Source organism: Stegastes partitus, unplaced genomic scaffold (genome assembly GCF_000690725.1).
Source record: "Stegastes partitus isolate 25-593 unplaced genomic scaffold, Stegastes_partitus-1.0.2 Scaffold784, whole genome shotgun sequence".
NCBI lineage: Eukaryota > Metazoa > Chordata > Actinopteri > Pomacentridae > Stegastes > Stegastes partitus.
In genome coordinates this window covers 234,540-250,574 of record NW_007578515.1, presented here as the reverse complement: position 1 = coordinate 250,574, position 16,035 = coordinate 234,540, and the positions used below count along the sequence as shown (strand labels likewise).

At 39.7% G+C, this 16,035-nt stretch overlaps 1 protein-coding gene across 1 annotated transcript in view; it reads right to left on the bottom strand.

Moving 5' to 3' along the window:
• col14a1a (collagen, type XIV, alpha 1a) overlaps window positions 1-16,035 on the bottom strand; it is a gene marked incomplete at its 3' end in the record, with an annotated part of 185,450 nt that overhangs the window by 63,476 nt on the left and 105,939 nt on the right. The window contains exons 27-30 of the mRNA XM_008292091.1: window positions 15,290-15,413; window positions 1,318-1,461; window positions 953-1,117; window positions 719-757 (exon numbers count right to left, since the gene is read on the bottom strand). Of these exons, the coding sequence (XP_008290313.1) occupies window positions 719-757; window positions 953-1,117; window positions 1,318-1,461; window positions 15,290-15,413 (472 nt within the window). The remainder of the gene's footprint in view (window positions 1-718; window positions 758-952; window positions 1,118-1,317; window positions 1,462-15,289; window positions 15,414-16,035) is intronic.

Genomic DNA, 16,035 nt, shown 5'->3' with positions numbered 1-16,035 from the left:
TACTGAAAAGTACTGAAAAGTACAAGAAACCTGTTGTGGAATCCTCCTGATTCTTAAAATTGTTTTCCCAATGAAACAAATGCATTCTCAGGGGCCTAGACATGCTCAAAAACTCACCAAAATTTGCATGCACGTCCAAAATATCATCCAAATTCGATATTTTTTGGGGACTTGGGCATGTGAGTGGCAAAATGGCTCCATAGCGCCCCCTAGAAAATTTCAACGGAGCACTGCCGGGAGTATGTTTCACCTATACCTACGAAATTTGGTAGGCATATGTATCACATCAGGATGCACAAAAAACCCCAGGAGCCCAGACCCTAAACCCAACAGGAAGTCCGCCATTTTGAATAAATGGTGACATTTTGGGGTTTTTTTTGCTCATTTTCAAAATCTATCTCCTCCTCAGGGGAAGGTTCCACAGCCCTCAAATTTGGCTTTGTCAGGGCTTGGTGATCATAAAAACACTCCAAAACGTCTAAGAGTGTGGAAATGGCAGCCCACGGAGTTTCAACAAGTGGGCATAAAACAGAAAGTGCTGTATAACTGGCCTGTATGTGCGTCGATCTGCCTGAAACTCTACACGTTTGATCCCAGTCCCCCCAGCATGTTTCCACCACGCCCTGACGGTAGCAGCTTTAATTGTAATTTACTTTCTATCCAGAGGTTCAGTGCAGTGGATGGACCTTATACTATTCCTCTCATTTGAACCTCTTACCTGCCATCGTGTTGCCGCTCATCAAAACAGACGGACAAGCTGAAAAACAGAAAAAACTCAGTTAGATCAGCAACTGTCAAATAAATCCCCCCGTCCTTTCTTTCTCCAAACTTCCCACAGATGTAGGTCGTCTTTCTGGCCTTCTTTCACTGCGTCTTTATCCCTGTCTGACTTCAACTCATTTTCCTCCTTTTCTTTCTCTCTCTGTTTTAAACATGAGGTGCTGTTACTCACTGGCAGTGGCAGCCTCGCACACAAAGGTAATGAGCTGCTCTTCTATTTTCTTCACGGCATCCAGATCATCCACAAAGAAGACGTGTCTCTCGCTGGGTTTGCTGGCGATGTTCACCAGCTCGCCATAGTCTGCGTCCGCGAAGCCGATCGCAAAGATGATGTAGCCTGAGAACGGAGGTAGACGAGACGATTCATTACAAGTTTAAAGTCGGTGGGATGGATTCAGTCGCTTAATGTAGCACAGTAAGATCTGGTTTCAACTTGAGGCAAACATAAAGTATCAAGAAACTGTCTTCTATCTTTCTTGTCTTATACTATTTTATTATTTTTATTTTGCTTCCATGGTTGGTAAATAAACCACCCACCCTCCATCTGCATCTCCTTGGACACTTTGTTGACGTCGTCCTGCGACCGTCCGTCCGTCAGAACAACCAGGACTTTAGGGACGCCTCTTCTGGCTCCGGCCTCTGAGGTGAAAATAGACTCCTTCACGTGTTTGATGGCTCGACCTAACAGAAGACAACATAAACCAAATAATACAGCATGTTTTAGCCATTTGTGCCACCGTGTAGCGTTTCATGTTTTCATCTTGGTTTTCAGTCAGGTCTGTAAAACTGCAGAATTAACTTGCAGGAATTTAAATAACTAATTAATTACAGGTAACATGTTTCTGTTATTGTCACTATTATGTGAAGTTCAGGAAAAGCATTGAAGCTAAACTTTTATTGGTTGTATCAGCTGCTTCCACAACCAATAGCCTCGTTCAAGATCGAGCAGAATCACGTCGGCTGGATCTTTGTTCAATTTGTCCCTGAGTTGCTCTGACATCAGAAACAGTATTTTACCTTGTGAGATTAATGCAGCTGCAGGCGTTGGAGTAGCACCACAGTTACTCTCCAGTGACCACAGAGCCCCGGGGCATGATGGGAAACATCTGGCTCTCACCTGATCTAACAGCTGATTGGTTTAGATGTAGATTCAACAACATGACATTTGATAGAAGCTTTTCATTTTCGTTAAACTGAAGAGGTTTTGATCTGATTCGTCTTAATGTTGTTACACGGATTACACATTATAAACTGCGTACAACACAACACAAGTCCAGTGTTTTGTATATGAACACAAAACCTTGCGTTAAGTAGGATGTGAGGGTTCTTAAAATAACATCTGCACAGTCCTGACAGTCTAAATACGGCGCCCTCCATAATTATTGGCATGTGTTCTGTAGCTTCTAGTAAATTCAGTTTTTTTTCTAAATAATATAGGACCACAATGAAAAAAGAGGAAAATTCAACCTTTAATTCAATTTCAAAAAAATCCCGCATTAAAAAATCATTCTTTTACATCAAATCATGTGTGCTATGATTATTAGCACCCCTGATGCTAATAGTTTGTAAAACCCCCTTTTGCCAACAATTCATTTGAGTTGAGTTGAAGGTCACATTTTTCTACAATTTTCATTGTGAGCGGATGCTTCTGCAATAAAAACTGAACTTATTTTAAGGCTTTTAACACATCTTAACTTAATGATGGAGGGTGCTGTATCTGGCAGATCAATAATGAAAGCTTGTGTCCTGTATTTCTTTCCTCTACACTTGACTATTAATGTTTTTGGAAGGTTTATGTCATTTGAGAGATACACGTCTGCTCAGCTGATTTATATTCAATGGGAAACTAACAAGATGCTGATTTACAGGCGGATTCATGTAAAATTGAGGCTGAACCATCAACAGAGATCACACATCCCATGAACAGCATTTTAATTGGCCATACAGTCCTAATTAAAACTACGGGAGCCATATAGTTTGTAGTGTTTTAATAAATAAACTGTAACTTCTGGTGCAGCTCATCTCAAACGAGCCTCTTCACTCATTTGCCGCTGCGTCGACACTAATGACCTCTCGTGTTCCTATCATATTGGTGCAGGTGTACAACACGGACATCGAGTCCCGATCCGTCACCGCCACTCTGCTGATTATGCTCATTGCAAAGCCGACCGCTGACCCGGCCGCCTCCGTTGGCGGTTACGTGTTGTTGATTTAACCGTGATGATTTACTGTACACGCGGGGTTTTTTAAGAGGGAATTAATTCTCCGCCGAATCCTCGCTGCTGCTTGGATTTCTTGAGAGGCCTCTGAAACAACACAGGCTTTTCCATCAACAACCATTTGCTATAAATAGTCAATTTCTTCACACAAGCGACTCTGAATGAACTATAACTCTCAGAGAAATAATTTTCTAGCCTCTGCACGGTGTAGTGAAATTAACCGATGTCGATCTTCGAGGAAAAACACATAAAAAGTGGAGCAGCACAGCGTGCATGGGAGCACGGCCAGAAGTGATTTAACATATACATTCCTGGTGTGTAGTCTTCAAAAAAAGGCTCTTGTAGGAGTGCATGAAGCCTCATCACTCTTCTGATCATCTCTTCATTGGTGCAACATTCTGGAGCAGTTAATGCTGCATTTTCTTTCCCAAGTGAAGCGAGACGCCGCTAAACGTTGTCAAACCAACCCGACTGGAAATGTCTCCGCTAATAATCTAAAATCCTCTTCGCCGCCGTCATCATGAATGCTTGTGACCTTTGCTGCAATTTTAATGCACTCACTAATTAAGAAAGCATGTATTCTTTATCCTTCCATTGACGTGAATAAAATGCATTACGGAGCCCATTATGACTACATGACAATGTGTGACCTGAAAGCTCCCGAAATCACATTTAGGCCGAGTACCTGTTAGCATTTAAAAAATGCCAGAAAACAAACGAGGCCCTATGTATTTTAATGAGACCTAAACACAGGGAGATGAGACAAACACGGAGACGTCACAATCCAGTCTGCAGCAGTCTGTCAAAAAGTTAGACTCACATGAACTTTTGACAGCGTGCGGGTTGATCACCTGCTAATGGATTTAATCAGTCAATACAATCCGTCTAGACAGCTTTAAAAGGTTTCAAGAGCCACCCATAACAAAGCAGCAAAGGTGGCTTCCACACATACCTGTCAGTGGATTTAATGATGCCCTATGTGCATCGTTGCGCTTCAAACTCCTCAAAAAGTACTTGGAAGTTTTAAGAAAAAAAACAATCGGCTCATTAGTGAGGTTAAGTCAAATCTGTAGAACAGATGAAGCTCAGTTATAATCTATTTCCTTATTCCTGTTTTTATTAGATATCTGTTGATACGTTTGCGTTTGGATTGTTCTTGCTGCTTCTCTTGAGGTGAAACTGACAATAGAAACATGAACTCTGAACAGAGGAAAGACTATGTGGTCATTATAATGCAAGGCCCAAGGCACAGAGTCGTCCTCAGATGTATTCAGACCCTTCCATGAAAGAAAAGGCAACATTCACAATAGCCACTCAAATAACTAGAAACTGAAAAAAGTAATAATAAATAAAAATTTGCTAAATTATAATTTAGTGAAATAAGACGTTGCTCTTGAATTTTGGTTGAAAATAATAATTAAAAAAAAAAAAAAAACTGTCCCCTGTCAACAGGTGCAGAAGTCTGATTGAGAGTTACAGAAAACACTTGACTGCAGTGATTGGCTCAAAGGGTTGTTCAACAAAATATTAATTCATGGGTCCCATCATGCTTGTTTGCTTATATATAAAAATCTATTTCTGTTGAACCACAATTCAGAAGCAATGTCCTAATTTTTTTTTTTACTATTTTTTAAAATGTATTATTACTTTTGTCAATTTCAACTTGTTTCAGTGACAGCTGTTTTAGAGTTAACGAACAAATAGACGTAATCAGAGAACGAGTTCACCTACAGCTTCAACATTCATTTTAAACAGGCTACAGAAGAAGGATAAATAAATATCATCAATGTCAGCGACACATCATCAGATATTTGACTTCATATTTATTTGGGGTATAATTGTAGTGTGTGACTTCCTGAGTGAACTTTTTCTCTTTAAAAAGTAGTAAGCATCTACTCTGCAGGCTTATTTAAAGGGTCAGTTCACCCAATTTGCTACTAATTAAAGTCTTCAAGACCTAACAGAGAAGTCCAGTTGTTTTCTACTGAAGCTCCAAGGACTATTAATTACATTCATTTATCATCGCCAATGGGCATGCTCAGAGACAATCTTTGGATTAATTGGGTTTATCATGTATACTGCTGTTGGGTCTTAACTTTCATTTTTCAGTTAGTCAGGTTTGTCCAATTAACTTTAATTAATCAGGCAAATTCTCATAATAAATAATATTGTTGGTTCTTCGCTTCCTTTTTAAACCTGTTTGGTAAATTTGCAATGGCAACCGTATTTCTCTACTCGAAAGCAGTTTAGCTCAACAGCTGTTATTTTAAATGTGCCGCATAAATAACAGTGACTTGGCTTGACATATTAGAAATAAATTAATGCAAGTACATTATATAACCTCCAAAATATAAATCACACTCCCACCCCAGCCTCTTAGCATCTCATTGCAGCTGGAAGCTGAAAGTTGGCAACACTGCTGAAAATGTATTTTATTGTGTTTTGTCGTTGTTCTAAACTTGGAAGTGTAAAATAAAAACAGTTTATTCTGTCTTTCTACACGTTCTGCTGTTGGCAGCGAGAGTGAACACAACGGTCTTCATGCACTCCCAGCTTCTGATTAACTGAAGATCCAGTGGATTGCTTTTGTTTTTAATGTCATGACATTAATAGTTTAGTGGTAGCACATTATTATTGTTAGTTTTCATTGTAAACCCAAAAGTCAGAACTATGTGAACATCTGAAGCCTGAGGGACATTCACAGAGCACGTAAACTTTAGGAGCGACTTGAAACCAATAAACGGGGATAAGGTGATTTATTGTGTCTTCATGCCACCTGTTGTGTTTCGGTGCGACCCGAGCTGAGCCAGTGTTTACGTCTGTTTGCTTCTCTGCTGCTCTCTGTGCTCACATAAACTGCATTTTAATACAGCCAAATTCCCCATAAAGCTGCTCTCATTTGCATATTTCTCTGTTTCTGTTGTCAGACAGCAGAGTAGGAAGCGAGTAGGGAACAGCGTCTACATGTTTAATGGAAGTCTTTTCAGAGACATTTCTGAACCCGTGGCTCTGCACCACGACAACACATCGTCTTATTACAGTGCTGTTGTTTTACTAACATACCGAACGCGTTAAAAAAAATGGCTGTGCTCAGAATTTGGTGATATTTCAAGGTAGGAAGTGATGGAAAGTTCTGATCTCACACACTCATCGATGTCTGTCTCTGCTTCCATGTGGTCGAGTCTTTTTCCTGGATTAGTTGTAGACGGCAGCAGCTCAGCCGCATTTAAAGCTACAGACACTGAAACGGTTCATTTAGAAAAAGTGCAAAACCAGGACTTGTGCTGTCTTGATAAAATGAACCACGTTACAGTATTTTGAACTGAAAAAATTAAAAAAGGGACATTAGTTTAATTGATTAATTTGCTGAAAAGGGCCACAATATGGGATCGTTAGGTGAAAGTAATTTAATTTATATTTCTTTTCTATTGTTTTATTTTATTTGTTTTTTTTAATTGTTTAGTATTGAGGTAATTCAAAGGAAATGGAAAGTGATGACTACATTACTCTAACACTGCCAGTAGGTTACAGGTAATTAGTAAATGTATTGAAATGCATTTTTAATGTAATGTAATCACCAACCTCGGTGTCCTTTCTGGCCTTCATTGATCTACATTTTACTACCAATAAATCTGATCATCACACACAGGTAGGTCACTTCTATTTAATGCCAGTATTTGCATATTGTCCGTCATAATTTGCATTAATTGTTCATATAGCTTCACTCATCATCTCCACCTGACCTTTTCTTAATTAAATGGACAATGGCCGCCATTTATCCTCTCCGTCCTTCCGTCTTTTTACACTTTCTCCTCTCACGTCTCTCTGAGTTATTACGAGGTGCTGACTATCAGGAACCTTCCTATTATAAACAATACACCAGATTGAGCAGTAAATGACCCATAAGTTGACTAACCACTTGCTATAAATACAATAATTTGTGGTGGAAGTGGATCGATACGTGCATCGTGTCTCTGCCTCCCAAATCAAACCAAAACTCTCAGACCGAATCATCACTACCTCCTTCGGGTGTTTTTTTGTTGTTGTTGTTGTTGTTTTTTTCCCCCTGAGCTGTCACTGATGACAAATGACAGAGTGCTCGGCCTGCAAAGTGTTGTGATGTCAGATATCTGCCAGTGCTACATCTGTTTCTCCACTGTCCTCTGATCGAGATGGGCGAGACTGGAATTATAGCAGCCGGCCAGGCATGAAGCGACACACAGGACAGAGCAGGGAAGAGGGGCAACGAGACGGAGGAGGGGCTCCGCTGATGATGGATGGTGGAGGTGGGGGACAGAAGAAGAGAAGAGAAAGAAAGAAGAGAGGAATCGGCGTAGGGAAGACGAGAGCAAGCGAAAATGGAAAACAAAACAGAAGCATGTCCGGGCAGCTCGGGTTCAGAAGCCTGTCATCAATCAGCGATCCATCACTTTGTGAGTGTGGGAAGTAACCCATGTCAATTCAGATTTGTTCTCATGTCTGGAAGTTCACCAGCTTCGTCGATCAAGAGGGGAGACAAGAAAAAAGAAAAAAAATAGAGCTGAAATTATCTCTCCTGTTTCAGAAACCAAAGGCCTCGGTGCAAAAAATTAAAACCTTTCCTGCTCCTGTGTGGCTGCAGGTGAGATTCCCTCTGAGCTACAAGAAACACCTTTTTATTCAGGCGTTTGATTGATTTGATAGATTTTATTTATTTATTTTGCTATTTAGTCACTTATTTACATATTTTAGTCTATTTAATGTTCAGTTTATTACTTCTTTTTTTATAATGTCTCATTCTGTTTTTATAATTTTTTGCTTCTATTTCTATCTCTAGTTCAACAATAGATATTTTATTTCATTTTGTTTTATTTATTTATCAATTTTTTAATCTTATTTTATGTCATCTGGTGTTCCCTCATTGCATCTGTTATATAAAATAGTGCTTCATCAGTTCCCTGTGTTGTAGAGTCCTTTATTGATAACTTGACTGTTGTTTTTACTGTTTTATTGCTTTTTTAAAAAAAAATTCTGTTGTCTGTAAAGCACTTTGCATTTTATTTGTATGAAAACTGCGACATAAATTAAGTCTGATGGACTGACTGATTGAACAAAGCAATGAAATCCTGCAGTCCTCAAGTAAGTTCAGTGTGATTTGAAAACAGAAATTCAGGATCATCAAATGCATTATTAAAAACACACAATGGGTTTTTGAATGAGCTTTACTCGCTTCTATAGTGACTGAAATTCATCCGCGGTCCATTCATACGTTCATTCCTGAAGTCATAAAAGACCCATAAACCTTGGAAATTGAGTGAGGGTCTCACATAACTGCATTACTGCGGCTGAAGCTTAAGCAGAATCACACACGGCAAATCACAGCCCAACTAATCTAATGGCTGCATATATTACTGAGAGCTGAGGATGAAGTCGGGGAAGCGGCGCTACTTTACATGCCGCGAGTCTGTCACCTCAACACGCGTGTGGAAATCTCCACTTTTACTCACAAGCAAATTCACATTTCCTCAGTCTGTGTACTGTATGCTCGAGCATCGTCACGGATTAGCACCATTACTTGCAAATGAGCATGAAAAGCAATCACAAAACACACACACATATATATACATATAGGGTATATAGAGGGATGCAGCAGAATCTACATTGAATCAATCATTGACTAAGCCCGTCAGAGGATCACTAATACCTTGATGAATAAATGCAGAGTGAAAAGCCAAATCCCAGAACACCAGCTTCAATACCCCAAATCCTCAACATGCTCTTCCTTCAATCTTGTATCAGAGGTTGGTGGGAAAAAAACAGGCTGTATAGTCTTAACACTCTGAACCATAAAACCCACAGCTGGCTTTGAAAGGCTCTTTTGCCAAATTTACACTATTTATAGCAGTAAAAACTGAACGAGTCATCAGATTTTCACGTGCTCCAGTGACGTACAGTGAGTTTTAACTTGCCATATTTCACTAAATTCACTTTGCTCTACATGTGGCACTAAAAAAAAAATGAACCAAAAACTAAGCGTTTGCACCAGATCTCGCCACGAATAGTCACACGATAAAAACTTTTTTTGCAGGCTGTGTTTACACAAAGGTAAGAAAGGACAAGTATGGAAACAAATGACAGAGACTGAGAGCAAAATAGAACAAGAAAATAAATGCGTCACAGCTCAAAAGATATGCATGCAGAGAAGCAAGTTGTTGGAAGATACATTCAGCACGGTGAAACATCTCTATAGATATGATGTGCAGATTTACGGAAGCTGAGAGCAGTCACGGCCGCACATTTTTTTAAACTGCATTTTCTCGAGATAATGAGATAATTATCCCGTTATCTGGAGAAAATGGGGCTGTTTTCTCAAGATAATTATCCTGTTATCTCAAGAAAACGGCGTTCGTTTTCTCGAGATAACGAGATAATTATCTCTGGATACTGATGCCTGTGTTTACAAAGAAACGAGTGACGCTCTGGAGGTCAGCAGTGACTTTGCTGAGAACGGACTGAAAATGTCAGATCGAGGATCATCTGTCATTGATCAACGCATCAGATTTTACTTCTCTCAAGGTCTGACACAGGCTGAACGAAGTTGGTTTTCTCGAGATAAATTATCCCGTTTTCACGAGAAAACGATTTTTGTTATCCCGAGATAACGAGAAAATTTACTCGTTATCTCGAGAAAACGGCAAAGAGCCGCGGAAAACGACCGCTCTCGGCTTCCGTAGTTCAGCCTGTGTCAGACCTCGAGAGAAGTCGTCGTCTGATGCGTTCATCAATGACAGATGATCCTCGATCTGACATTTTCAGTCCGTTCTCAGCAAAGTCACTGCTGACCTCCAGAGCATCACTCGTTTCTTTGTAAACACAGGCATCAGTATCCAGAGATAATTATCTCGTTATCTCGAGAAAACAAACGAACGCCGTTTTCTCGAGATGACGAGATAAATGCTGTTTTAAAAAAATGTGCGGCCATGACTGCTCTCAGCTTCCGTACAGATTAGAGTGAATAGAGTGAAAAACACCTCGGTTGTTCAGGATGTACAAACAGTGGTAACAGCTGTGGAATTGTGGGAAAATGTTGTACATGTTGATTTTTGTGTTTTTACATTTTTGCAGAAGCAATGAAAGCATTTTTAAAAAATGATTAATTCTGCTATTATAACTGTCATTTCCCACAGAAGACATTTTTGAGTTCTCTTTAGTTCTAGCCATGGTTGAGCTGTGTCCATACAAGTAAATGATACTGATATAAAAATGAGACCACAGTCAGTAAACATGTGAAAATGAAGGTTAAAGAAGGCAGCAGCATTTACATACTGTTTATAAATTGGATATATAAAGGGGAGCTTATGACTAGAAGTTTGCTGAAAAAGGTGAATAAGCAGCTTCTCCTTAAGCAATATCATCTGCAGCGCCATCGAGCAAGAATCTCAGCCCCTGCGGTGACTTTAGTGTGGAGAAGCTCCCAGATGCTGAGCACTAAGCAGGTTCAAACGAAATTACTCAGAATGACTGAAGATGAATAAGTAGTGCAAATCTACATTTCCAAAAAAAAAACCCAAAAAACCCTGAAATACTTTGGAAATGATACAAGTTCCTGAGTGCATTTGCTTGGCCAAAGGGTCACGATAGAGAGAAGCCATAAAGCAAACCATATACAGTAAACATAAAAAAGGCATTAAAGCCGCAGGGTTTCTGGTTGGCCAGCAGTTGTATTCACACAAATATATCTGGCAGAGGCTAAAGGTTTAAGAGACAGAAAGCTACAGTCTTTTATTTGGGGGCTTTGTGGGATTTAGACACAGTGAGGGCCCTGATGGGGTGTCTGAGGAGAATTTGTGGTCTTTTAGAATGAAAAAGAGCAGCCAGAGAAACCGCTGGCCCGTCTCTGAGTGGTCCAGAGGAGTAAGATGTAAGCAAAGAGGTTTGGGTTCAGTCACCAGCGCTGTGAAAGAACTTCACGCACTGGGTCGGTTTGGATTCCTTTTCATGCAACACCACCGGGGAGGCATCTGATCAGGTCCCAAATACATTCTGCAGCATGAAAACGACACCGAAAATACGGTCATAGAAAAACTATCTTCAGTGAGAGGAGGAAGAAGGAGTCACATGGCAGATGGTTTGACCCCCACGGAGCCCTGATCTCAACATCACGGAGCCAGCGTGGATTATATGAAGAGACAGATGACGGTCGGAAAGACTGAATTCCCAGAAAAACTGTGTATGTGGGAGAATTTGTGCATCAGAAAAGCACCAAATGATAGTTCTGTTTGTTGTATGAAGTTGCAATAATGGACAACTTTTAATTAAACGTATCTATTCGTGGCGTTATTCTGTGAAAGGATTCCCACACAACTCTCTGAGCCTCTCTGAATTGTTGCTCATGTCACATTTTGGCTCATTTTTCTCTGCAATTTAAAGTCCTCTGTGGAAACACCACGGCGAGACGTAGAGGCAAATCTTTTGTGCATTAAAACAAAAGAAAAATGTCATACATCACAAAAAAAAATTACATTTATTATATTAATTAATTATATTTTACAAAATGAAATAAAATAAAATAAAATATTGTAAAAGAAAATTAAATAAAATTAAATTAAATAAAATTAAATAAAATTAAATACAATTAAATTAAATTAAATTAAATTAAATTAAATTAAATAAAATTAAATTAAAAAGAATTAAACTGACATTTTTCCAACCACATGTGAGCCATTCTGGGAAAAATGGTGGTTCTACATACCTTAGCTATTTTATTTCTTACATTTTTACAAGCTAGCCTTTTTTTTAAAATTATTTTTATTTATTTAACCTTTATTTAACCAGGTGAGTCCCATTGATCTCTTTTTACAAAGGAGTCCTGGATGATGTACTGAGTGTATCTTCCATAAACTTGGCAAAATTGGATCCACTGGATATCATTTCAGAACCATGCTGCATCTATTTTATTGAACAAAGTATGTTTTTTAATTATTTTGTTTTTGCTCTCAGTCTCTCTCATTCGTTTCCACGCTTACCTCGTATCTACTCTGTGCAAACACAGCCTGCAGTTCAGGCGAGCAGTCCCTGGATATTTGTCACAGGACTGTTGGTTGCAGTCATAGCTTCTCTTTTCTCATTTCATTTTTGTGCAAAATCTAGTGAAGACTGAATGTAAAAGTGAAATGATTTTGATTAAAGCAATTCAAGGACTGTCAAGATGAAAATCCGATGATTCTTTTTGTTTTTACAGTTTTAAGCTTTGATAAATGGTATTATTATGAAGATCTAAAAAAAATAAATAACACGCCTTTCAAACCCGCCAGCGAGTTTCGGGTTACTAAGGGTTAATGCTTACAATTTTGCACAGTGCTGTGACTTTTTGTGTTAAAACTGTGCTGCTGCATTATGTTTTCGTGCTGTATTAGGCATGCAGAGTCACAGAGGAGGAACGTATCCAACATGAACCATGACAGAGGCCTTATTAAATAAAAGAGGGTAAAAGTTCTTCACTCTCATCTGAAGCATCAGTTTGCCAACACAAACCTAAACAGATAAAACATACACATTCTACTGTTTTCTTTAAAAAAAAAAAAAAAAATTAATAAAGAATCTAAAACCTAAAATATGTGATAGTGTGAGTGTGTGTGTGTGTGTGTGTGTGTGTGTGTGTGTGTGTGTGTGTCTGTGTTGGAAGTCACAGCAGCCTGAAGAGCAGCAGACATTGTGGCTGAGCTACTGAAGAAGATTAATTCTGTGCTGAGGGTAGTGGATGTGCATGTACGAGTGTGCATGTGTGGGTGAGAGACGAAGAGATAGGGGGAGAGGGAGACAGAGAAACTGTGAGTCTGTGAGCATTAGCCTAACCTTGTGAGAGCTGGCTGCCTCCTACCTCTCTTTGTGTGGGGAAGATGAAATTTCATGGTTTATTTTCTGCCACATGCACACATATACACACACTGCCCTGTCAGCTAAAACACCTCCTGTTTCCTCCTGTTACACCACAAGACAGTAACGTAGATGTATGGACAGTATGGACACATTTGGGAAGCAGGTGGGGTTGAAGAGCGTGAGAAACTACAGGAAGATGGAGAGGAAGGAGGCTGAAAAAAAAACAGAAATGAAAACTGTGCTGGGAAGGATAAAAGTAAAACGTTAGATGGGAAAAGAAAGTAGCAACAAGGTGAGGATGGAGAGGACAAGTGGCAGGAGAGCAGAGAAGAGGAAGATGGGATGAGAATGGATGAGGATGGTATAGGAAGTGCGATGAGCTCTGGAGGCAGGTAGGTAGAAGTCAAGGACACAAGTAGCTGACACTGAGCCACGGCCCAGGTTTCAGGAGGCAAAGTGCTCTCAACAACCAGCATTACCTGCAAAGTCACACGACGCATCCAATTAAAGACTTTCACCTGGAGTCACAACCACGGTCACGAACACTTCGGCAGGAATTTTCACAACCCAAAGTGTTCATTGTGTTTTGTCTTTGCAGATTCTCAGGCGTCCAGGTCAAGGTAGCAGCACAGGCTTCAGTAGAAGATTTTAGCTGTCAGCCTGGAGGCCTCTTTAGTTCTGACTGACTAAAGGCGATTCCCAAGTACATATATTCACCCCAAAATGATCAAACTCATCTAACCAACCCTGTAGGTATTAATGGTGGTTAAAGTCCCCTTTCTAAGCAGAGAAGGACGACGCCATCTATCAGGGACTTAGGATGCAGTCTGGAGATCCCTCACCAGCAAAAACAAACAAACAAAGAATCGTCTTCTACTGAAATCTCTGTGGATAGCTTGACATGTGTCTTGACCCTGAATTAAATCCTTTGTTTTCTGCAGTGCGCAACACTGGTGATAAAGTGGATGAGAAGTGTTTGTATTGAGCATACAGAATAAAACATAAGCCATGTTTCTATATAATTGTCGAGCTAATTTGAAGCAAACTTTTAAAATGTGGCAAAAAAAAAAAGAAGTGATTTATTTCTTGTTTCCATTAACTGCTTTGGGGTGAAAAGACTCGTAAGCTGAGTAAAACAAAACCAGCTCTGCACTACTGCTATACTTTGTCGTTTTACTTGCGGTACATAGAACAGCTGCCCGTACAAAGTGATGCATTCAGTATGTGCACAATTTCATTTGCTATTTTGCCGTAATATTGCACCTTAAGGTTTGAATATTGTGCTCATGTATTAATCACAGTCTGTGCACTCTGCAACTCAGGCTTGTTACTTGAGCGAGACATGACGACATATCTTCTGCTGCACAGAGGACTGTTGGGTCAGAACAGCCAGAAAAGCATGCTGGTTTGCATATACTGCAAAATCCAAAAGGGTGCAAAAGGTCGTCCTGGTATTTACAGCATGTTGCATTTGACATACTATGTAACGGGACTTACTAAATCTTCCTCTGGTGTACTATATAGTGCGGTAGTACAGGTGTTGGAATGCACCGCAGCTGTTTGCCAACTTCTAAAAAAAAAGAAACTCAAAGAAGAAGAAACAAGCAAAACTTGGATAGAAGTCTTCAAGAATTGTCTTTTGCATCAGGAAAGTTGTAATTATCCTTTTATATGAGCTGGTATTGTTCATGTTTCATGCTGTCCGGAGGCAAACACAACAAAAGAAGCAGAAACAGCTGATGAGTCATTTTAGTTCGATATTAAACTGTCAGAACTTATTTAGAAAAAGCTCTTTCCATCTCCCACTATGCAACATACTTTTTTTTTTTCCAAAAACCAACTCAAGCAAGCATGCACATTTTTGTGCAAGACTTTTTTTTTTTTAATTTTGCAGTTTCCATTAATGTTTTCTAACGCGGTACTTCAAAATGCACATTAAACATATGGAAACATCAGTGACGAGACAAATTTACAACATACAAGATTGGTTACAGTAGAAACAGCTGTTTTCTCACCACATGGTCCGTTAGTAGCTGTTCTGGAGCTTTTGAGTGCATCACACAATCCTCCTCAATAAATCGAGTTTGCAGTGTTATCATGAAATTACAGATGTTCAAGTGACTGGAAGTCCCTTTTCGGATTCGAATAAACCTCGCGGTGAGACTGATTTGTCAGCTGCTGCTTGCAATTGTCAACTTTTCAGGCGACAAGGTGATTACTCCTTTAACATCCACATGATAAATGTGCAAACGCTTTCTGCTGATATGATCAAAAGTTGTGAAACAGCTGCTAACAGATGTTGCGGTGGGACTTTTCCGACAGAAAGCCAAGGCAAATTCAACCCGAGGTATGAAAGTGACATCTGAATTTACGTCTGCTGTTGAACTTCATGAGCTATTACCGCAATAATCCTGCGAATATGCTTTTCTAACCTGTCTTGGTGTTTCCTCCCTTGTATCTGATCCTCTGAATGGCTTCCAGCAGCGCCTCCTTGTTGCCATGGGAACTCAGCTGGAATTCTGTCCGAGCGTCATCGCTGAACTGAGCAATGGCCACCTGGAGAGAGACGGAGACACTGAAATAAGTTCGAAGCACACGTCAGATAAAATTACACAAAGCTGAAGTCCCATTTGCCGGAGCCGCTGGGGTTCTAAACTTTCTGTAAAGGGATAGTTTAACACAAAAGTCAAACTCTGTCACACTCGTGTCAGTCACAATACCACTACAAAGGCTTTTCTACATTTGTGTGCACAGCTTTGTTTCAGCTTCCTTCCAAACTACAAAGCAAGAAGCCAAAATGACTCCAAACAGCTTATGTGGCATTATTCGAGTGCCACGAAGCCAAATGACTGCACTCTGGGTCCAACAGTCTAATATCCACCACATTATCACCTACAATTTCCACATTCATTCCGAACGGCAACAACAGCATCAAACAGACGCTGCTTTTGTTCACCAAAGGAAATGCTGTGATTATACAAATTGGATGTGATTAAACAAAGCGAACACTGTGCAGATGGGTTCAACTGTGCAGCACACACAGGAGGGGTTTCGAAGGCATGTTGTTTTTTTTTTTTGTTGTTTTTTTTAAACCATTTATCAGAGCCAGAAAGTCAGATTTTGGAATTTCTCACATTGCTTGAGCTACTTATCTGTGGTGTGTCTTTGTCAGGAAAAT